The 24,549-nt window shown below is 43.0% G+C and overlaps 1 protein-coding gene and 1 long non-coding RNA gene across 8 annotated transcripts in view; one reads left to right on the forward strand and one right to left on the reverse strand.

The window, feature by feature from the left end:
* CNIH4 (cornichon family AMPA receptor auxiliary protein 4) overlaps positions 1–24,549 on the forward strand; it is a 57,227-nt gene that overhangs the window by 21,382 nt on the left and 11,296 nt on the right. For 3 of the 7 annotated variants that reach the window (XM_077959033.1, XM_077959078.1, XM_077959142.1), the window contains exons 1-3: positions 12,108–12,214; positions 15,756–15,824; positions 22,148–22,260. In XM_077959033.1, coding sequence (XP_077815159.1) covers positions 12,146–12,214; positions 15,756–15,824; positions 22,148–22,260 — 251 coding nt within the window. In that variant the 5' untranslated portion in view covers positions 12,108–12,145. 7 annotated transcript variants of the gene reach the window in all.
* Positions 17,924–23,258, reverse strand: LOC144329653 (uncharacterized). The gene is made up of 3 exons (XR_013395263.1): positions 22,698–23,258; positions 19,416–20,569; positions 17,924–18,175 (listed from the first exon to the last, which is right to left on the reverse strand). It is a non-coding gene; the product is annotated as an uncharacterized LOC144329653 (long non-coding RNA).

The raw sequence follows: 24,549 nt of genomic DNA on the forward strand, positions 1-24,549 counted from the left end.
TTTTAGTAAAATCTGGAATAATATAAATAAAATCTGTCATGATAGTGTAGGTCATTCATTCAGGAACCATTTATTAACCACCAGATATTTATAGAATAGAAAGTATTGGGATATAAAAATAAATAAAATCTGTCACTTTTATTATAATCTAAAGCAGGGATGTCTAATCATTTGCCTTCACTGGGCCACATTGGAAGAAGAATTGTCCTGGGCCACATATAAAACACACTAAGACTAATGATAGCTGATGAGATGAAATAAAAAAAAAAACTGCAAAAACAATTTCATAATGTCTTAAGAAAGTTTATAAATTTGTGTTAGATTGCATTCAATGCCTTTCTGGACCACTTGTGGCCTATGGGCCACTGGCTAGAGAAGCTTGATCAAAGGTGTGACTGGCTAAGCACATAAGGAAGACTGTGATAAGTATTTTTTTTCTCACCTCAAGATGACTGAGTATGTAATGAATATTCTGATAGAGATATATACAAGGTACATTGGGAGTTTGGTAATAGCTGGTTTAATTAATTAGATAATCTGTTAATTGTATCTCTAGCTTTAACCTATGAACCCTTTATGAATCTATGAACCTATACTGCATCAGGCAAATCCAGTTGGGTTTTTGTGTTTTTGTTTGTTTGTTTGTTTAAGACGGAGTTTCACTTTTGTTGCCCAGGATGGAGTGCAATGGAGCAGTCTCGGCTCACTGCAGCCTCCGCCTCCCGGGTTCAAGTGTTTCTCCTGCCTCAGCCTCCTGAGTAGCTAGGATTACAGGCATGCGCCACCACGCCCAGCTAATTTTGTATTTTTAGTAGAGATGGGGTTTCTCCATGTTGGTCAGGCTGGTCTCGAACTCCCTACCTCAGGTGATCCGCCCTCCACGGCCTCCCAAAGTGCTAGGATTACAGGCGTGAGTCACTACGCCCGGCCCTGTTGGTTTTGCCTTCATACTAATTCTCCTGTTTTACTCTCTGTGTGATCTCCCTTCTGACAAACTTGTTTCCCTTTCACACATTCAGTGCACTAAATAGCCAGAATGAGATTTTAAAAATGTAGATCAGATAAGCTACTTTCTTGCTTAGAACTCTCCAGTGGTTTCTCGTCATATTAGGATAAAAATCCTTGGCCGGGCGCGGTGGCTCAAGCTTGTAATCCCAGCACTTTGGGAGGCTGAGATGGGCGGATCACGAGGTCAGGAGATCAAGACCATCCTGGCTAACATGGTAAAACCCCGTCTTTACTAAAAAATACAAAATATTAGCCGGGCGTGGTGGCGGGCGCCTGTAGTCCCAGCTACTCGGGAGGCTGAGGGAGGAGAATGGCGTGAACCCGGGAGTCGGAGCTTGCAGTGAGCTGAGATCCGGCCACTGCACTCCAGCCTGGGCGACAAAGCGAGACTCCATCTCAAAAAAAAAACAAAACAAAAAACCCAAAAATCCTTGCCAAGGGTCTACAAGGCCCATATAACCTTACCTTGCCTCCTTCTCTTCCTCTCAGCACTCTCTTGCCCTTTTCCCCTGTGCTTTAGCCACAAGAGCGCAGTAGTCTTTTTTCTATTCTTTTAACACATTAAGCCTCTACGTACAACTGGGCCTTTGCAATTATTGTTCCTACTTTCTGAAACATTCTGCCCGCAGACCTTCATACAGCTATTGTTCAAATTTCTACTTAAGTGTCATTCCTCAGCTTGGCTTTCTCTGATCACTCCCTCTCCAAGTCTTTCCCCATCCCCTTCCAAGTACTTATGACTGCCTGTCATTAGTATATTTATTTTGTTGTCTGTCTCACTGTAATGTAAACCACAGGCTTGTGGGGACTTTCCCCTTCCTGTTCACTGTGTATCTCCAAGGTTTGGAACAGTAGCTCATATATTCTGGCTGCTCAGAAAATATTGGTTGAATGAATAAATAACTTTGACACAACCGCTCATAGAGCTTATCACTGCTTGAAGTTATCTTTTTCCTGTACTTTGTTATACTTTATTGCCTGTTCCTCCCACTCACCCTACTAGAGCGGCAACTTGTTCGCCTTGTTTATTTCTGTATCTCTGGAGTCTAGAGCAGTTCTTGGCCTATAGCAGGGGTGTTGTCAATAAATACAGCAGTCTCATCCACAGTTTTGCTTTCACTGGTTTCATTTACCTGAGGTCAATCACAGTCCTAAAATGTTAAATGAAACTTTCAGAAATACACAATTCATGAGTTTTAAATTGTGTGCCACTCTTAGTAGTGTAATGAAATCTCCTGCTGCTCGCTTCATCCTGCTTGGGACATGAATTATCTATCCCCTTGTCCAGCATATCCATGCTGTCTATGCCACCTACCTGTTAGTCACGTAGTAGCCATCTTATCAGTTGTCAGATTGACTGCAGCAGTATCACAGTGCTTGTGTTCAAGTACCCATTATTTTACTTAACAATGGCCCAAAGTTCAAGAGCAGTGATACTGGCAATTCAGATATGCCAAAGAGAAGCCATAAAGTGCTTCCTTTAAGTGAAATGGTCAAAGTTCTTGACTTAAGGAAAGAAAAGAAACCATATGTGACTGCTAAGATCTGTGGTAAGAACTGATCTTTTGTCCGTGAAGTTCTGAAAAAGGAAAAAGGAATTTGTGCTAGTTTTGCTGTTGCAACTCAAACTACAAAAGTTGTGGCCACAGTGCCTGATAAGTGCTTAGTTAAGATGGAAAAGGCGGCAGAGCACAGTGGCTCATGCCTGTAATCCCGGCACTTTGGGAGGTCAAGGTGGACGGATCACTTGAGGCCAAGGGTTTGAGACCAGCTGGCCAACATGGTGAAACCCCATCTCTACTAAAAATGCAAAAAATTAGCTGGGCACAGTGGCCTGCACCTGTAATCTCAGCTACTCCAGAGGCTGAGGCAGGAGAATCGCTTGAACTTGGGAGGTGGAGGTTGCAGAGAGCTGAGATGGCGCCAATTGCACTCCAGCCTGGGTGACAGGATGAAACTTCGTCTGAGAAAAACAAAAACAAAAAACAACCACCACAAAAAAGATGTGGGTGGAAGACATGAACAGAAAATGTGTCTCAATTGATGGCAACATGTTGAGCCAGAATGTATTGAGCTTATACGAAGACTTCAGTGAGGGACTCCCTAAAACAAGTGATACCAAGCCACTTACTGCAAGTAATGGATAGTTAGATGAATGTAAGAATAGATTTGGACTGAAAAATATAAAAAATCACTGGAGAGCTGCATCTGTCTCTTTGTCTTATCACATAGACATTTTATCATCATATATCATTTCAAGAATAAGGGTAAGTATAGTACAATAAGATATTTTGAGACAGAGAGAGAAAGACTACATTTCCATACTTTTTATTATGGTATAATTGTTCTATTTTATTATTACTTGTTAATCTCCTACTATGCGTGATTTATAAATTAAGCTTTATCATAGGTATGTATATATAGGAAAAAACATAGTACACGTAGGGTTTGGTACTACCTACCATGTCAGGCATCCACTTGGGGGTCTTGGAAAGTAGCCCCTGCAGATAAGGAGTACTACTGTAGCAGGAAGAGCCGCAGACAAAACCCCTCAGACACCAAGTTAAAGAAGGAAGGGGTTTATTCAGCTGGGAGCATTGGCAAGACTCCTGTCTTGAGAGCTGAGTTCCCCGAGTGAGCAATTCCTGTTCCTTTTAAGGGCTCACAACTCTAAGGGGGTCCATGTGAGAGCGTCATGATTGATTGAGCAAGCAGGGAGTATGTGACTGGGGGCTGTATGCACCGGTAACAGAATGGAACAGAACAGGACAGGGATTTTTACAGTGCTCTTCCATACAATGTCTGGAATCTATAGATAACATAACCGGTTAGGTCAGGGGTTGATCTTTAACTACTAGGCCCAGGGCACAGCACCAGGCTGTCTGCCTGTGGATTTCATTTCTGCCTTTTAGTTTTCACTTCTTTTTTCTTTGGAGGCAGAAATTGGGCATAAGACAATATGAGGGGTGGTCTCCTCCCTTATTCTCCCCATTTGAGACTCTCACTCATTTTATTAGTGGGAGTTCTCACCTTCATCCTCACTACCTATGGCTTCCTGCATGACAGATCGATAGTGATTTACGTAGTACACTTGTACTGAAGCATTCCGGTGAACTAGAGTAGTGATGAAACCTTTTACCATTTGAATGAGTACAGGTAGTAAACACGGGATCAGTAAGCAGGTTCCTGTTACTACTATAATTTCTATTATAAGAGTTTTAAATCCTCCTACCACTGGGAACCATTTTCAGACATGGCCTCAGGGTCAAATCCATGCCACACTTGTACAGGCACATGTTTCAGTTTCGTCATGTCTTTAACTATATCTTCGACTACTTGCCCCTGATCATCTACGTGCAGGCAGCAATTGGTAAGGTTAAATTTTCCACAGACTTCTCTTTCAGCTGCTAGCAAGTAGTCGAGAGTTAATCTATTCTGAGAGATAGCATTTCTCATCTGAGTTTCTTGCCGGGCCAAAACAGTCAAGGCTTTACTGGTTTTATTAGTGATGATCTCCAAGACAGCTTGCAACCATATGATTCAGTTGAGCATGTAAATAGGGGTCTGGTATCCCCATGAGCCATCTTGTGCCTAAGTGGCAGGCCCATAGTATTGTTTAATTTCTTCAGGAGGCCATTTATCATCTTTTCAATTACCTATGGCTATGTTTTGCTTTTCGCAGGAAGCATAGACAGGGAAGTCCAGGAGTCTGCCTGTTTTTATGGGCGTAGGAAGAAAGACGGTTTAATAGTGACAATAACACAACTACCTGTCCACTGGTCAGGCAGCTTAGCATAGGTTCTATGTCCATATATCCAGCATAGCCCAGTGGGGGCTGTCCAGTCCCAGTGGGATTCTGGGTGGGCCCAAATGGTCTGCAACTTTGGAAATTTACTGAATGAATTTTTCTCTGTGTGGTTTGAACTCCACCATGTAACTGTTTTTGTGGTACCATTGTACAGTTTTTGTCCCAGGCAACTAAGTCGTCCTGCAGGATGAGTGAATTCTTTCCCTTCTCTAGCTATGCAATATTGTCCAATAATTGAGACTTTTAGAACCCAGAAATTATCAGGGTGATTCTTTTGGGCTGGGAATTCATCAGGAACTGGGTCTGTAGGCACTAATTCTCAGGCTTCCTATGGCCATTGATCTCCCATTACAGTTCCTCCACAAACGTAACATGAAGTGACATTTAGAGACTGGGCTACATGCTCGGCTAATTGCAAAAACAAATTTCTGATTTTTCCTGGAGTCTCTGGTACTGGCACATTTAGTTCATCATAGAAAGTCTGAAATACTGGTTCCGGAGAGAGTTTACGAACCTCCCCTATTACTAAGATATTTACTCTAGGATCTAGTCCTTTTCCATCGATGTCCAGAGATACGTGTTCTCCTTTTTCCCACCTTGGGTTTAAGGGATTTGTAATTACTAATTTCAAGGGGTTGCAGCTTCCACTTGTACAGAAGGGGCTGCCTTCTTTCTGGAGCTAAACAGGATTTTTTCGTCTTTTTTCTAAGTAGTGTAGAACATGACACAAGACCAGTAATTACACACATTTGCACATGAGCCTAATTCATGGCAGATATACTTATTTCCTGCTGTGTAACTTTTTTTTTTTCCAATTAAAGAACCATATCCAATTCCATGCCAATTGCTATTGATAGTGGCACAAGCATTAAATTTTAGGGTTATATGCTTGGGGACCCCTCTTTCCTCTTTCCTAGCCATTACTTTACTTGTGTTGCGTAGAAAAGGACCAGTCCTTAATTTTATTTTAAAAACTGTGATCATGGGAGGCTTAAAATGGGTCATAACACACAGCTTGGTTATTTCCTGGGCTACATACCTTAGATAGAATAGCATTATACAAACAAGTTTCTTTTAGAGTCCTGGTACACTTATAATAACCATAAAATAATAGGACTGTAGCAATCTTGTATCCTACCTCAGTGACTTGATGTATATATACTGGGAACAGTCATCAGTCTGAGGAAGGTCAGTTGAAGTCCTTACTGTACAAGTCCAAATTTTAAGGAAAATGAGTCCCGCAATGAGTTTCCTCATGCTTTGGCCGTGCACGGACCAGTCAGCTTCCAGGTGTGACTGGAGCAGGGCTTATCGTCTTCTTCAGAGTCACTTTGCAGAGGTTGGCAAAGCTGCTCCTATCCACGTACAGCTCTCAGTCTACTGAAGTTTAAGGATGGTCTCAGAGGTTGGGCCTGCTAGAATAAACTGAGTCCAATACCTCTACACAGTTATGTTCAACTGGGCTCTCTAATACCGGGAGCAAGGTGGCGGGGTTTAGGGTGTTGCAAACTTTAATGGTTATGAGGGGATTTTCACAGAGCAAGCTTTGGTATCTAGTTAGTCTAGCATTCGTTAGCTCATTAGCTAATGAGCTAATGTCCTTTGGTATTTATTAAAGTCACCACCGCCTGGGGGGACTTTATGTTTAGGTTTTGCCCAAGAGTTAACTTATCTGCTTCTTGTGCTAACAGGGCCATTGCTGCCAGGGCCCTTAGACATGGGGGCCAGGCTTTGGAAACCCTGTCTAGTTGTTTTGAGAGATAGGCCACTGGCCTTGGCCAGGGCCCCACAGTCTGGGGTAAAACTCCAACTGCCATTTTTTCTCTTTCTGACACAGGAGAATGTAAAGATTTGTCAGGTCCGGTAGCCCCAGGGCTGGGGCCAACCTGAGTTTTTCTTTAAACTCATGAAAAACTCATTGCTGTTGGTTGTAATAGATGTAGTTTATCCAATCTGCATTTTTATTAACTGTCACCCACTAAAATATTGACTTAAATCCTGTAGCTATTTGATTTCAAGCTTTAAATTGATCTGGTATTCCTTGCGGGGCTCCAATTGCATCTAAATAGATGTGAGAGTCAAAAGACCCATAAGGGGCTTCTCTAGCTTTACAATGTCTTATTTTTATTCCCTTTGGTTGATGAAATGCCAGGGTGAAAGGGATAGCCAAATGAACTGAAACATAAGTGCCACGCCAGTTATTCAGCAGAGTGCCCAGTAAAGGTCCACCACAATACCACCACATGTCCGCTTGGGGATGAACAAGGGCTGACTGATTGATAAGCTCTTGAAAATTCTTAAGCTCATCACATTCCTTCAGGTCTCCAAGGAATGCTAAGTTTCCTCCCTGTCGTGAGAGGGACAAAGTGAACTTAGTGTTGGGAGATGGAAGCTGGATGGCCCTTGGGGGCTGAACTACAGGGTGCCAGACTTTGGGAAATAGTGGAGAGAGCTTGGCATGACTTATTACTCCAGGCTGTAGAATCCTGGAAAAGAGCTACCATGCAGCCTACGTCTGGTCGACTGGAGGATCACCTTAGTGGAAGGGGACAATCTGGGCCTCTGGCCTGCCATGTATACAAGCATAACAATTGCTTTTGTTTAACGTGCAGATGGAATATTTGATCCATTTTAACCAGGCATTTGCATCTTGGTGTCCTGTCTTAATTGTTTGTTTTAAGTCTTTAACTTAAAGTTTGTTTGAAGTCTTTAACTTTGTTTAAGTCTTTAACTTTGATGATCCTCTAGTAAAATGAATGTATGGTTTTAGGAAAGTACCAAAACTGTTCGGGGCAGTCCATCCTTGCTCTTCAGTGGTCCACAGAACATTGGACCAACTATGGCATGAAAGCTCTACATTGGGGGGCAACACTCCTGGTTGGCACTGGGGTCTTTATCAAAATCTCCCCGGATTAAATGGTCCTAGTTTACTAATGCCCAGTCTGAGGAGAGTCAGGAGGGACAGAAGTACTTTTCTGAAGTAGAAAGCTGTCTTTGACTTGGCAATCTCCACAGGGTATAAGAAGGCAAGCATTAAATGCAATAGTTTGGGCAAAATTGACTTGGTTATGTTAATAACTAGATGGTCAACAATAGAACGAGGAAAGAAAAGAGAGTAATAGAATAGATGAAAAGAGTTAAATTTTTCTTAGCTTTAGTTTGGTAGGGTTTTCCCCTGGTACTATGGCCCACGACTCTGGAGTGGGTGGCGCTTTCTGAGTGGGTATGATGAGTCCATCCTTTTTTGCTGTAGGAACAGCAGTCTTGGTGGTTAGCAGCACAAGGTAGGGTCCTCCTAAGGCTGGCTCGAGTTTTTCTTCTTTCCACCCTTTGATGAGTATGTGATCTTCAGGCTGGTGCTGGTTTATCAGAAGTTCTAGGGGTGGTACATGTGCTAAAAGACTTATAGTTTTTGAGGGAAAGGAAAGTGGAAGATAAACCAAGTGTATAATTTTTAAGAAATTGACCTTTTGTTTTAAATGTGGGGACCTTGGCAGTGGATTTTACAGTCCTTAGTGCCTTTTTACTAAGAAATTTCCTTTAGCACCTATTTTTATTAATTTTTAAACCAAAGAAAGCCAAAAGCCATTTTACATTTAACAATGCTTCCTGTATGATTTTTATACTAGATAAGCTAAATTTTACCTTTATATTAGTGTGATATTAATGTTAAACCCAATTTTAATAAAACCTTATAGACAGACATATTTATCCAATTTTTAATGTTTGACCATAAGGTAAGATTTTATAGACTCTTTTTAACCTTTTATAATTTTTGCTAAAGAGCAGGCTGGTGCTTTAAGAAAAACCTGTTATGCTTTTATTTTAATATCCAGTTTACAGAAAAACTGGATGATACCTCTAATTTTAGCCAATGTTTACACACAGAATTTTCTTTCTAATTAACATTTTAAAACTTGATTTAACCTTTAAAACAAAATATACATATTTTTGACCTTTTAATATAGGTACTACTTTACATTCTTATGCCTCCTTGTAATTTTTCTACCAAAAGTACATTTTACTTTCCTTATACACCTTGTACATAAACTGTTTCTTTAATAGTTTTACATTTAGGAGGCCTAATTACTTTTAAATTATACAACATTTCTTGCATGAATTTCCTTTTATAGCCTTTTTTTTATGACTTTCACAGATAATTCTTTGACATGCCTTAACCTTTTTGACTTGTCGCAAACATCCTTTTTTTTTTTTTTTTTTTTTTTTTTTACAACCAGTTAATTTACTTTAGGACAATAATTTACCATATAATATTCCTTTTCATATAAATTCTCCCCTATTTTAGGACAATAATTTACCATATAACATTCCTCTTTATATAAATTCTCCCCTCCTTTTTTTTTCTAACATTAAGATTACTTTCTAACATAAGATTACTTTAAGATTTTTGAGTTAGTAAGCTACTTTTTTGCTTTTTTGCTTTCGGATAGTTCTGAACTGAACTAGTGAGGTGTGCTTACAATGAGGTTTCCTCTGAAAGTTATTTTTCGACTTTCTTCTGTTAGCAAAGCAGTTGCTGCTACAGGTTGAATATATTTGGGCCATCCGTGGATTACTGAAATAAGGATTTTTGATAGAAGGCTACAGGTTGTCAGTGGCCTCATTTAGCCCCTCTCTGCCTCTGCACCCCTCTCTGCCCCCCTCTCTCTCTCCCTGCCTTTCTCTCTCTTCTCTCCACCTCTCTCTCTTTCTTCTTTGTCTCTCTCTCCCTCTCTCTCTTCTCTGCCTCTCTCTCTCTCCTCTCTGTCTCTGTCTCTCTCTCTCTGCCTCTGCCAGCCGCTTATGCTGCAGTTCTCTCAACCATTGTGGAGGGATCTAAAAGAGGCTGTAACCAAGTGTCTGTGTATGAGAACTGGTCTAGGTGCCCTGGCTTTACAGGTTACCTTGTGCCATACCTTTGAAACAAGGGACCTGTCCAGGCTTCCTTCTGATGGCCAACCCACCTCTAATGCTGGCCAGTCTATTTTACATAAAGTTCTAAGGTTTCCTGGTGTCATAGTAACTCCATAGTCTTCCTTAAATCTCTTTTTGAAATTTTTCAACATAGTTCCCACTGGGGTGGGCTTACTTTGTGCCTCACCCATGTTTCCTTGAGACAAAATACCACGCTCACACCACATGCACACAACAAAACAAAGAATGGGTAAGAAGGGCACACACACACTTTTAGTTTATGCCACACCAGAATAAAAACCAAAATCAGAGTATCAAGAAATCCAAGCCAGGTCAAAACCAAAACCAAAGTATCAAGCAATCCAAGTCAAGTCAAAAACAAAAACCAAAGTGCCAGTACAGGCACTTTGTGCCGGGCTGTCTGCCTGTGGATGAAGCATGGGTGATCAGGCCATGCTTCCACTCAAATGGAGTAGGCAAGTTCCCAAGACCAGTCGTATCAAGCAATTCAAACCAAGTCAAAACCAAAACCAAAACCAAAGTGCTAATAAAGGCACACCATGGGTGATAAGGCCACGCTTCCACTCAAATGGAGTAGGCAAGTTCCAAAGACCAGTTTTACCAAGTTTTAGATGTCCATACTCCAACTGCCCATTCCTTCCCGGTGTTCAGCCACTGCGTTGATCCTCCACAGGGGCCTGCCACACACTGCTCCCACCGGGGCAAATGCCTATCTGGGAGCGCTCTCAGGATCCGTGTCGCTAGTGCTGGTCGGAGTCCCCCGCAGAGATGTTCCACAGGGCAGACTTAAGCTGCCTAAGGAGCTGCCTTGACCATCTGCCAATCACCTTGCTTCCTGGTCAGGGAACCAAGAAATGTAGCAAGACGGGCCGCAGACAAAACCCCTCAGACACCAAGTTAAAGAAGGAAGGGGTTTATTCAGCTGGGAGCATCGGCAAGACTCCTGTCTCAAGAGCCAAGCTCCCCAAGTGAGCAATTCCTGTCCCTCTTAAGGGCTCACAACTGTAAGAGGGTCCACGTGAGAGGGTCGTGATCGATTGAACAAGCAGGGGGTACGTGACTGGGGGCTGCATGCAACGGTAATCAGAACGGAACAGAATAGGTCAGGGATTTTTACAATGCTTTTCCATACAATGCCTGCAATCTACAGATAACATAACCGGTTAGGTCAGGGGTCGATCTTTAACTACTAGGCCCAGGACATGGCACCAGGCTGTCTGCCTGTGGGTTTCATTTCTGCCTCTTAGTTTTTACTTCTTCTTTCTCTGGAGGAAGAAATTGGACATAAGACAATATGAGGGGTGGTCTCCTCCCTTACTACTGTATTTGTTAAATGAATGAATGGATGAGTAAGACATTGTATTCACTTTTAAAGATCTTAAAATCTAGAGAGGAGAGAAACATTGCTGTAGGAGAGAATAAACAAAGGACTGTGAAATCTCTGGAGAAATTGAGATCAGGAAAGGAAAGGAAAATCACAAATGTCAAGCCAAGAGCATCAGGTTAGTTAGATCTGTGCTTTGAGATGAAAACCCCTTACAAATCCCAAGTCAGGGAATGCAGTGGTTCTAGAGCCAACTCTAAATACAATTTCACACATGGGAAATACATCGTACTGGATATCCAGATTAAAAGCATTCAGTAGAAACTGGTGCAGTGGCTCAGGCCTGTAATCCCAGCACTGTGGACTGAGGCAGGCAGATTGCTTAAGCTCAGGAGTTCGAGACCAGCTGGCCAACATGGCAAAAACCCCATCTCTATTAAAAATACAAAAAATTAGCCAGGCATGGTGGTATGTTACTGTAATCCCAGGTACTCAGGAGGCTGAAGTGGGAGGATCACCTGAGGCCAGGAAGTAGAGGCTGCAGTGAACTGTGACCACGCCACTGTGCTCCAGCCTGGGCGACAGAGTGAGACCCTGTCTCAAAAAATAAAATAAAATAAGAAATAATAAAATAAAATTAGCCTGGCATGTCGGGAGGCTGAGGTGGGAGGATTGCTTGAGCCCAGGAATTCAAGGTTGTAGTGAGCTCTATCATGCTGCTGCACTCCAGCCTGGACGACAGAGCGAGACCCCAGCTCTTTAAAAGAAAAGGGTTGAGTAAATACTTGTTGACTAATTGCTTGTCACCATTTCCGGAAATGATCAGATTTATGACAGAGGCCCTGCCCACCTCTTTGATATGGACTTGTACTAATGAACTACAATTCCCAGCATGCGTCAGAATTAGCGCCGTAGAATTTTTTTTTTTTTTAATGGCCTACAACTCCCGGCATGCTGCGCTCGGGTTCGCGGACCACACGCCTCAGCCAGCCGGGGCAAGGGCCTATCAGGGGCGAGTCTGGGCATCCGAGCGGGTTTGACGGAAGGAGCGGCGGCGACGGAGGAGGAGGATGGAGGCGGTGGTGTTCGTCTTCTCTCTCCTCGATTGTTGCGCGCTCATCTTCCTTTCGGTCTACTTCGTATCCTTGCCTGAGGCGGGCGGAAGCCTTGCCGGGGGACAGGGCTGAGGGTGGTGGGCCAGTTGGGCACCCAGGCAAGTGTGTGGGACGAGGGAGGCGCTCGGCGACTGGCGTGCGCTCCTTGGGAGCTGGCCTGGCCGGGGCGGTGGCGCGGGCCCCGGGGCGAGGAGGAAAGGCCGGCTGCCCTACCCAACGGCGCCTGCTGCCCTGCACCCACTTGTCCTGCCTGGGCTGCCGGCCGCCCCTCACCCGGGTCCGCGTGGGCCTCTCCGGGCGCACCCCGGTTCGGCCTGCGCGCCTGCTTTCAGCTCGTCCCCGCGGCGCCGGGACCAGCCCTGCCTGAGCCACGGCCGCCCTCGGGAGAGAAGGGTCGCCGTTTCTCTGGGAGACCCCTTGCCGTGCTCTTGGTCGGGTACTGAGGGTCCTAAGGGGGGTCGCTTGCGACAGTCGGGTGCCGGGACGAGTGCGGGCGATTTGCCTCCTCCTGTTCCCCGGGCAACACCCCCGGTACCCGCCCCTTTGTTCTGGCGGGTGTTGGTACTTGCAGAGACCTTTCACATCCAGGAGTTGACTCATTCGCCAAATGAGCAAAGTTGCTTCCTTCACTGTGCCGATTTGTAGTGAGTGTTGGAAAGGAGTTATTTTAACAACTATCTACAAAGTGATTATTTTGGTTGTCCCCGGTGGTTGCAGATCTGTAAATTCAATAATTACACCTGCTGTTATTGCTGAAACAGCTCCCAGTCGTTTCTCAGCTTTTAAATTTTTCTATCGATCCATGTTAAAACAAGTATTTTCTGTAGCTGTTCACGTTGCAGTATTCAAACTGTATTTTCCAGAGCAATAAATGGTTGTTGAATTTAGCACTGCGGTAGCCATGTCGGCTACAACTCTTCCCAGCTCTTGACGAAGCATCTAGGCTTAGTTGTTGCCCAATGTTGTATTGCACAATCCAGTTTTAAGTAATTAAATATAAGATAGAAAAAACGTATGAGGAACTTGGCATTCTTGAAAATCACATGTACCCGTTTCTGATCGGATTAAACCATTTGCTAGAGCATGCGGGCTTTAGGGTAGTTCTACAGAGTATATGTTCAGTGCAGCTTCATACTTCATTGTGGACTGGCAGCCTGTTGTAGTGGAAGGGGACAAAATTTGGAAATCAGGTTTCCCGCTCAGCCAGTTCTTTGCTGTGCACGTTATTTCCCTAAGCCTCAGTTTTCTGATCTTTAAAATAGGAAATGTTTATTTCCTAGATATGCACAATGAGAATGGTGCTGAGCACCCTAGCACAGTGCCTGCCCCATAGCTAATGTTCAGTAAATATTGCTCTGCCTTTGTGTCCCCACCCTCCCCAATTGAGCAGCAGTTTTTACTTGATGATTTCTGACGACAAGATTTCTGAGTTTTATTACGTTTGCGGAGCTGATTGAAAGGGCAGCATCACTTGCCTAAGTTTTGATGACCTCTATGCCCCTTTTGTGATACAAGGAACTAGAGCAAGCTTGTCCAATCCACGGCCCGGCATGGGCTGCATGTGGCCCAGGACAGCTTTGAATGTGGCACAACACAAATTTGTAAACTTTCTTAAAACATTGTGATTCTTTTTTGGTGATCTTTTTTTTTTTTTTAAGCTTATCAGCTATCATTAGTGTTACTGTATTTTATATGTGGCCCAAGGCAATTCTTCTTCAGGTGTGGCCCAGGGGAGCCAAAAGATTGGACACCCCTGAACTAGAGCTTACACTCAGAAATGAAACCGGGTTTTTTCTTTTTGCAGTTTGGAAAACCAGGCTTGATAATTTGAAATAGTCCTGGTTTACACCAATTTATGCATGTAGACAAATGGTAGGTGGAATGTTTGACTTAGACATTACATTAAAGTACATTCGGTGGTGTTTTGATGAAGTTCAGCATATTCTGTATTTTAGGATAGTTGCACTAACTTAGTATTAGGGATAGGAGGTGGAAAATGGTCAGGGTAAACTTCATATAGGATATAAGAGGTTTCTTGGACTTTGAACTGTGGACAAAATCTACAGAAAGGGATAGAGGTGAGTATTCCAAATCATACACTGGCAATAGCGAAGGTGCAGAGACAGGTAAGTTCGTGGATTTCTGGGCGATGGTTAACAAATAGACCATCTGGAGCACATGGTTGATTTTGGTGGCAGTAGAAGGCTAAATTGGAAAGGCAGGATTACATCAGGATTACATCAGATTTTGGAGAGCCTGAATGTTAAGGGGGGGAGGGAAGTCTTTCACTTTTATCCTGCAGGCAATAGACAGCCATTGAAAATTGTTATTTTCTGTATTAGGAAGATGAATTTGCAGAGTGGGTTGGAAACAAGAAAGATTGGAAGATAAACCAACAGGGGATAGGGTCGTCTGGATTTCAAATAGAGTGCTGGTTGTGGGCAGGTGAAAGGGGGGAATATGTGAGTAGTATTTGGAAGAAATGATTGCTGGGACCTACAAATGATTGATTATGATATATGAAACAGAAGGCAGAGATAGCTTTCCATATTTTGATCCTGGGCAGATGATACTTGTGTCAGTAACAGAAATAAAACAAATTGGAGGAAAATCAATTTGTGGAGAAAGTGATGAGTTTGACTTTATTTTATTTATATGTTTATTTTTGAGACAGAGCCTCACTGTGTCACCCAGGCTGGAGTGGAGTGGCACAGTCTTGGCTCACTGCTATCTCCACCTCCTGGGTTCAAGCGATTCTCCTGCCTCAGCCTCCCAAGTAGCTGGGACTACAGGCGCCCACCAAATCTGCTGCTCAGACTGGAGCGCACTGGTGTGATTATAGTTCAGTGTAACGTGAATCCTGGGCTCTCAGCATTTTGCTGCCTCGCCCTAGCACTACTGCTACTCATAGCTAGCATTACAGGTGCTCTTGCCCAGCTAATTAAAAAAAAAAAAACTTTTTTTTGTAGAAATGGGGGTGAGGCCAGTGAATCACTTGAAGCCAGGAGTTCGAGACCAGCCTGGCTAACATAGTGAAACCCTGTGTCTACCCAAAATACAAAAAATTAGCTGGGTGTGATGGCGTGCACCTATAATTCCAGCTACTTGGGAGGCTGAGGCACAAGAATTGCTTGAACTCAGGAGGCGGAGGTTGCAGTGTGTTGGAATTACGCTACTGCACTACAGCCTGGGCGACAGAGATGGAGGCCTTGCTATGTTGCCTATGCTGATCTTGAACTCCTGCTTCAGGCGATGCCTCAGCTTCCCACAGTGCTGGGATATTTTCCTTTTTTTTTTTGTAGCCATTGTTTTGCCTTTGAGGAACTCAAACTAAATGTTCTGGTTGGGTCAGATTAGATTTGAGCAAAATGGGATTATTTTGTAAAATAATTTGTTGAAGGAACATGAATGGGAAAATTGAGTTGTCTAATGAGCAAACTTTAGGAAACAACTCATTTTTTTCCAAGTCAAATTTAATTCTGCCTTGTAACTGGGATTGCTTTCTGAAACTTAAATACTTAGTTATTATAAAAGAAATATAATAATTCCTTATCTTGATCATCAGATAATTACATTGTCTGATTTAGAATGTGATTACATTAATGCTAGATCATGTTGCTCGAAATTAAACAAGGTAAGACATTTCTTTGCTCATTTTTTGGCATTGAAGCCAGATCATTTTCCATATTTAAGATTATTATAGATAATAGATGTATTTTTTATTTTACAGTACTTGTTGTCTCTTATTCATTGGAAACTTGATGGAATTGCTGTGTTTTACAATATTTTAGATCATGAAATTATGCTAGAAGATCTGACTTGAAATTTTGTTTCTTTTTTTTTTTTTTTTTTTTGAGACGGGGTCTCGCTCTGTCACCCGGGCTGGAGTGCAGTGGCCGGATCTCAGCTCACTGCAAGCTCCGCCTCCCGGGTTTACGCCATTCTCCTGCCTCAGCCTCCCGAGTAGCTGGGACTACAGGCGCCCGCCACCTCACCCGGCTAGTTTTTTTGTATTTTTTAGTAGAGACGGGGTTTCACCGGGTTCGCCAGGATGGAAATTTTGTTTCTTTACATGTTACTTGTCTCTTGTTTACATGGATAACATCTTTACTCAGAGTAGGGAAATGTTGGTTATGAGGGTAATTGTTTTTGTCTTCTGTGTCGGAACTCCCTCCTCCCACTCATGGAAAAAAGCTCAGGTCTGTCTTTGGTTGAATGAAAGAAGACCTTTCTTGTGTAGTTTACTGAGAAAATATATATATATTTTAATATATGACTCTATTTATTTTTTGAGAGACAGGGTTTCTTGCGGTGATGATCAGGCTATTCTTGAATTCCTAGGCTCAAGTGATCTGCCTCAGCCTCCTGAGTAGCTGGGACTATAGCACACGCCACCACGCCTGGCTAATTTTTTTTTTTTTTTTTTTGAGATGGAGTCTTGCCGTGTCACCCAGGCTGGAGTACAGTGGTGTGATCTTGGCTTACTGCAACCTCTGCCTCCCAGGTTCAAGTGCTTCTCCTGCCTCAGCCTTCCCAAGTAGCTGGGATTACAGGCACCTGCCACCACACCTGGCTATTTTTTTTTTGTATTTTTCGTACAGATAGGGTTTTACCATATTGGCCAGGCAGGTTTCAAACTCCTAACCTCAAGTGATTCGCCTGCCTCAGCTTCCCAAAGTGTTAGGATTATAGGCGTGAGCCACTGTGCCCAGCCACCTGGCTAATTTTTAAATTTTTTTGTAGACTCGGTCTTGCTATGTGACCTAGACTGGTTTTGAACTTCTGGCCTTAAGCAATCCTGCTGTCTTGGCAAAGTGCTAGGATTACAGGTGTCAGCCACCATGCCTGGCCTAAGCTCCATATTTTAAAAATTTTCATCAATTTTGTTTGATTGTTTGAGGCAGAGTCTCACTCTGTTGCCCAGGCTGGAGTGCAGTGATGCGATCATGGCTCACTGCAGCCTTGACCTCCCAGGCTCAAGAAATCTCCTTCCAGGCCGGGCGCGGTGGCTCAAGCCTGTAATCCCAGCACTTTGGGAGGCCGAGACGGGCGGATCACGAGGTCAGGAGATCGAGACCATCCTGGCTAACACGGTGAAACCCCGTCTCTACTAAAAAAATACAAAAAACTAGCCGGGCGAGGTGGTGGGCGCTTGTAGTCCCAGCTACTCGGGAGGCTGAGGCAGGAGAATGGCGTGAACCCGGGAGGCGGAGCTTGCAGTGAGCTGAGATCCATCCAGCCACTGCACTCCAGCCTGGGCGACAGAGCGAGACTCCGTCTCAAAAAAAAAAAAAAAAAAAAAAAAAAAAAAAAAAAAAAAAAAAAAAGAAATCTCCTTCCACCTTAGCATCCCATGTAGCTGGGTTCTACAGGTGTGTGCCATCATACCTGGCTAATTTTTAAAATTTTTTTGTAGAGATGGAGTTTCACTGTGTTGCCCAGGCTGGTCTGAAGTTCCTGGGCTCAAGCGATCTGCCCTCTTTGGCCTCCCAAAGTGTTAGGATTACAGGTATGAGCTACTGTACCCAGCCTCATGTAGCTTCTTGAGATAAGGTAAATGGCAATTAAATTTTGAGGCCTTCCATGTTTGAAAATGTCTTATCTTTTCAATTGATTCATAGTTGTCAGAGTACAGGGTTCTAGGTTGGAAAAGATTTTTCTTTCAGAAATTTAAAGACACCCCTTGGTGGTCTTCCGACTTCCAGTGTTGTTCAAGTTGGGAAGTATCATGCCATTTTTTTTTTTTTTTTTTTTTTTGAGACAGAGTCTCGCTCTGTTGCCCAGGCTGGAGTGCAGTGGCGCAATCTCGGCTCCCTGCAAGCTGCACTTCCCAGGTTCACGCCATTCTCCTGCCTCAGTCTCCTGAGTAACTGGGACTACAGGCACCCGCCACCATGCACGGCTAATTTTTTTGTATTTTTTAGTGGAGACGGCATTTCACTGTGTTAGCTAGGATGGTCTCGATCTCCTGATCTCATGATCCGCCTGCCTTGGCCTCCCAAAGAATTTCTTATCTTTTTAATATGATTCATTGTCTCTCTCTCTCTCTCTCTGTCTCTCTCTTTTCCTGTCCTCTGGCGAAGTTTTAGAATCTTTATCCCTGGTGTTTTGAAATTTTACAGTGCTGTACTGTAAAAACTCTCTATACTTTTATTTATGTTTTTTTGAGACAGAGTCTTGCTCTGTTGCCCAGGCTGGAGTGCAGTGGCGTGATCTCGGCTCACTGCAAGCTCCGCCTCCCGGGTTCACGCTGTTCTCCTGCCTCAGCCTCCCAAGTAGCTGCGACTACAGACACCCACCACCACACCCAGCTAATTTCTTGTATGTTTAGTAGAGACGGGGTTTAACTGCGTCAGCCAGGATGGTCTCCATCTCCTGACCTGGTGATCTGCCTGCCTCAGCCTCCCAAAGTGCTGGGATTACAGGCATGAGCCCCCGTGCCCAGCTTTTTTTTTTTGAGACGGAGTCTCGCTCTGTCGCCCAGGCTGGATTGCAGGATTGCAGTGGCATGATCTCACTGCAAGCTCTGCCTCCCCGGTTCACACCATTCTCCTGCCTCAACTTCCCAAGTAGCTGGTGCCTACCACCATGCCTGGCTAATTTTGTTTTTGTATTTTTAGTAGAGACAGGGTTTCACCGTGTTAGCCAGGATGGTCTCGATCTTCTGACCTTGTAATCTGCCCAATGTGCTGGGATTACAGGCATGAGCCACTGCGCCCAGCCCTCTGTGTACTTTTTAAAAGGCCTTTCTCGTTTGTTTTCGACATCTGATAGGCTCTTTCAATATGGGAAATTTTCTTGTATTCGTTCTTTAATGTTTCTTCCCCATCTTTTTTCCCTCCTTCTCTTCCTACAACTTCCACTAACTAGACAATTGATCTGGATTGATCTGCCAATTTTTTCCTTTTTCTTAGTTTTTTCCCTTTGATTTTTTTTTTTTTTTGCTGTTTTTATTTCCCTTGCTTTTTCTTCTGAATTTTCTTCTTTTCTTTTTTTTTGAGATGGAGTTTCACTCTTGTTGTCTAGGCTGGAGTGCAGTGGCGCTATCTCGGCTCACTGCCACCTCTACCTCCTGGGCTCAAATGATTCTCGTGCATCAGCCTCCCAAGTAGCTGGGATTATAGGGGTGTGCCACCATGCCGGCTAATTTTTGTACTTTTAATAGAGACGAAGTCTCGCCGTGTTGGCCAGGCTGGTCTCGAACTCCCGACCTCAGGTGATCCACTCTCCTTGGCCTCCCAAAGTGCTGGGATTACAGGCATGAGCCACTGCAACCAGCCTTCTTCTGAATTTTCTAACAAATGTAGCATTTATGCTAAAATGATGATTTTTAAGAGATTTTTATTCTCTTGGTTCATGTTTGACTCCTAGCTCTCTGAGAATACTGATTATAGTATTTTTCTATTTTTTTTTTATTAAAGATAGGGTCTTTTTCTCTCATCCAGGCTGAGGTACAGTGGCACAATCATATTTCATTGCAGCCTTGAATTTCTAGGCTCAAGCGATCCTCCCGCCTTAGCATTCCAAGTAGCTGGGACTGCAGATGTGCACTACCGTGCCTGGGTGATTATAGTATTTTTGAAATTTTCTTCTGCTTCTTATGTTGTATCTGTTTCCATCAAGTTCTTTTCCTTTCTTTTTTTCCCCTACTCTGTCTTTCATTTTGGAGACTTTCTTCAAATTTCTGATATAGGACTGCCTATTCATATTTAAGGGTAAAGCACTAAAATGCTCATTGAAAGCTCTTTGGATGGTCTAGATTTGTTGACGGTAGACTTCCCTGTTGGGTAATTGTTATCTACCTGGACTTTTGTTGGGGTAGCTGAAATGGCGGTGTTTTGATAGGTGTTTTTTGAGTCATTTACTTTAGAGAAAAATCCTCCAAGCTCCTCCTTGGAGGATATGAGTCTAGTGCCAGTGTGCTGAGAACAAATTCAGGGAAGAGCATATCATTAAGGAGGGAAGAGACAAAAAACAGAGGACTTGGTTGAAAGTAAGTAAACCAAGCATGGTAAGGTTAAGTCTTGCTTCCTGAAACATATTTCACGCCAGGTGCAGTGGCTGACACCTGTTCCCAGTACTTTGGGAGGCCAAGGAGGGAGAATCACTTGAGCCCCAGGGGTTCGAGACCAGCTCTGGTAACACAGGGAGACTTCTTCTCTACAAAAATGAAACCAGAGAGAAAAAAAAAAAAAAACGTGTTTCAGGTCTGTGTCTGTGTAAAACAAAGATGATTGCAGTTTACAGTCAGAAATCCGGAGACTGAAGGCTATAGCTTTAGGGATCTTATATGGATCAGAGAGTATTAGTATCACATCAGCTGACATTTTATTGAGTGCCTACTTTGCATGTGGCTTACACGTTATTTCATCTAACTCTCTACAACAACTTCGTGAGGTAGGTGTTATGTGTATTTTACAGATGAAAACATTGTGACTTAGAGAGGGTAACTTTTCCAAAGATTGCACAGCTAATAAATAGGAGATAGCATGAGTTCCATTCCAGATTTGTTTGACTTTGTAGCTCATACTTGTGAGAATTATGCAATCAACTAGAACTTTCCAATATGTAATAGCATTTTAAAAAGTATAGCCAGCCGGATGCGGTGGCTCACGCCTGTAATCCCAGCACTTTGGGAGGCTGAGGCGGGTGGATCATGAGGTCGAGAGATCGAGACCATCTTGGCCAACATGGTGAAATCCCGTCTCTACTAAAAAATAAAAAAATTAGCTGGCATAGTGGTGGGCGCCTGTAGTCCCAGTTACTGGGGCTGAGGCAGGAGAATCGCTTGAACCCAGGAGGCAGAGGTTTCAGTGAGCCGAGATCGTGCTACTGCACTCCAGCCTGGTGACAGAGCAAGACTCCGTCTCAAAAAAAAAAAAAAAAAAATATATATATATATATGTATATATGTATATATGTGTGTGTATATATGTGTGTGTGTGTATATATATGTGTGTGTATATATATAACCAAGTTGATTGCAAATTAGGTTTATGGCCCAGAAAAATCTCTACTTCTTTATTTACCAATTTTTTTTAACCAAATATTACCTTTATTTACCAAATATTCTTTATTTACCAAAAAATTATCCAAAATCTAAATGCAAGAGGTCTGAGGTCATTATGCCTGGGCTTATACTGTATTGCTCTGCCACTATTTAGCTGTGTAACCTTAGGCAATTTACCTAACCACTCTGAGTTTTATTTTCCTCATTTCTGAAAGTGAGGCATGCCAGTTTCTTTCATTAAATGTTAACTTCCACTGAAAGAAGTTAACTTTAATTAAAAATCTGTACTCATAGGAAAGGAAGGCTGTTGGTGAATTGAGAACCCTGCCACAAAAGTTGTTGATGCATGAGAACTAGAACATTACAAGTCAACAAAGAGTATAGGGAAGGGCATGGAGCTCTGTAAAGCCAATAGGCCAGGATTCTGGCATGCTGGTTCATTATTGTATTTGGTCAACTTTGAGCTCTAATTGTAAGCTTTTACATTTTTTTTTTCTTTTTCTCTGAATATGAAATGGTTTCCTTGGGATTCTGGAGATTGGAAAATGTTTAATGTTGCTATTCTGACGTGAAAGGCAACATGTGTATGGCTATCAACCATCCTAAATTAGCTAGGGGCTTTGGCATAGATACTAGAATGGGAAGTAAACAATACTCTACTTTTTCTCTAGTTCTCATTCAAACCTGCTTAATGAATGAACCTAAGCCTTTGCTTAGGATAAAAAGTAATTGAAATTTAAGTGCTTAATTTTTAAGCTGTGCCCTGATGTATTTGCATGGGATACAAAGTTATAGCAGTATGCAAATCTGGGACATGTGAGTCTAAAAATAATCTTGAAACAGTAGCTTGTAAATTCTCTGTACGTTCATTGATTTAGTTTCAAATAACATTGTATAGTCAGGAAGGACATAGCAGTGAGATGTAATACCGTGTTCTTCTATTGCAGTGGGTAATTCCAGAATTGATTGGCCATACCATTGTCACTGTATTAATGCTCATTTCATTGCACTGGTTCATTTTCCTTCTCAACTTACCTGTTGCCACTTGGAATATATATCGGTGAGTACAATTTTAGTTTGGTGTCAAGGCAGTTAAAAAAATTTTTAAAAAGATGTTTTTTTTTTTTCAAGACAGGATCTTACTCTATTATCCAGGCTGGAGTGCAGTGGTGCAATCTCAGCTCACTGCAATTTCTGCCTCCTCAGTTCAAGCGATTCTCCTACTTCAGCCTCCCGAATAGCTGGGACTACAGGCGTGCACCACCACGCCTGGCTAATTTTTGTATTTTTACTAGAGACAGGGTTTAACCATGTTGGCCAGGCTGGTCTTGAACTCCTGACCTAAGTGATCCTCCTGCCTCAGCTTCCCAAAGTGCTGAGATTATTTATAGGCGTGTCCCAAAAAAAGGTGTTTAATAGCTTTCTTGTTGTTATTGTTGGAGATGGCGTCTCACTCTGTCACCCAGGCTGGAGTGCAGTGGCTTGATTTCAGCTCACTACAACCTCTGCCTCCCAGGTTCAAGCCATTCTCCTGCCTCAGCCTCCTGAGTAGCTAGGATTCAGGTGCCTGCCACAATGCCTGGCTAATTTTTGTATTTTTAGTAGTCAGGGTTTCACTGTGTTGGTCAGGCTGGTCTCAAATGCCTGACCTCAAGTGATCCTCCCACCTCTGTCTCCCAAAGTGCTGGGATTACAGGCGTGAGTCACAGTGCTGGGCTGGAAGTACATTTAAACGCTGCAAATTAGGGCTGGGCACAGTGGCTCACGCCTGTAATCCTACTACTTTGGGAGGCTGAGGTGGGCAGATCACGAGGTCAGGAGATTGAGACCATCCTGGCAAACACGGTGAAACCCCATCTCTACTAAAAATACAACAAAAAAAATTAACTGGGTGTGGTGGTGTGCGCCTGTAGTCCCAGCTACTTGGGATGTTGAGGCAGGAGAATAGCATGAACCCGGGAGGTGGAGCTTGAAGTGAGCTGAGATCAGGCCACTGCAACCAGCCTGGGTGACAGAGCAAGACTCTGTCTCAAAAAAAAAAAAAAAAAAAAAAAAAAAGCTGCAAATTAGGTAACTAATCAACATTTTTGACTTAATAAATTTAGGAAGTTTGTTCAAAGTGAGCTCAATGGAAACCCTGACTGTATATAATTTTATAGTTGGGCTGTTATACATAGCATACTTTCTTGTGAAGACCGCTGGGATAATCTTGACAAGCCTGCAATTGTTATATTAGTGGGTTGCTGCTTTACTACATTTTTAGGTTTTATTTATTTTTATTTATGTCTAGTTTTTTGGGACAGAATCATTCATTGGCTGATTTTTAAGTATGATGTTGTAAAGTGCAGTTAGAATAAAAAGAACATAGGAAAAAATAAAGTAGGGTTTGGAGGAAGATGGGATGCATATGAAAAGATAATGGCAGCAGTAGAGATGAGGGAAGGAGTGGATATGGGGGAATGATTTTATAAAGGTCATTAAACTAGAATCTGAGTAAGGGAAAAGCTTTAAAGTATCTGTGTCTCTTTTATAGAGGGTGGGTATCCTGGGGTAGAATTTTTTGTTTTCTTTTTCTTTTTTTAATATACTGAACATGGGTTCTGAATTTTTTTTTTTTTTTTTTAAGAGACGAAGTCTTGCTATGTTGCTCAGGCTGGAATGCAATGGCTGTTCACAGGCGTGATATAGTGCACTACAGCCTTGAACTCCTGGGCTGAAGCGATCTTCCTACGTCAGCCTTCTGAGTAGTTGGGACTACAGGTGCATACCACTGCGCCTGGCCTCTTTCAAGCTTAATAGTACTCTCCCATGATCAGTTCCATAGACCAGTGTCCTCAAGTGAGCTCTGAGCTGGAAACACAGATTACTTGCACTTCTGCTGAGGGCTAGTCCCAGGCAGACTTTTAGCACAGCTAAGTCTCCCTGTAGTTTCACTAAGTGAAACACAACTTTGGGAGTGAGAATGGGACCTCGAACCTTTGAGAATGTGGATCTTAATGTTATACCAGCCCATCCTGTCAGTCATCTCTACTAGAAATGAAAACCTGCTAGAAGAGCCAGCTTTGGCATGGCTTCTTTGTAGATAGTGGTAAAAGGCTCTATGAAGTCAAGTCCAAAGATTCTTTTTTTAGGCCGGGCATGGTGGCCTACGCCTATAATCCCAGCACTTTAAGAGCCTGAGGTGGGTGGATCACCTGAGGTCAGGAGTTCAAGACCAGCCTGGCTAACATGGTGAAACCGCATCTCTACTAAAAATACAAAAATTAGCCGGGTGTGGTGGCATGTGCTTGTAGTCCCAGCTACTTGGGGGGCCGAGGCAGGAGAACTGCTTGAACCTGGGAGGCGGAGG

The sequence above is a fragment of the Macaca mulatta genome, chromosome 1 (genome assembly GCF_049350105.2).
Source record: "Macaca mulatta isolate MMU2019108-1 chromosome 1, T2T-MMU8v2.0, whole genome shotgun sequence".
Classification (NCBI taxonomy): Eukaryota; Metazoa; Chordata; class Mammalia; order Primates; family Cercopithecidae; genus Macaca; species Macaca mulatta.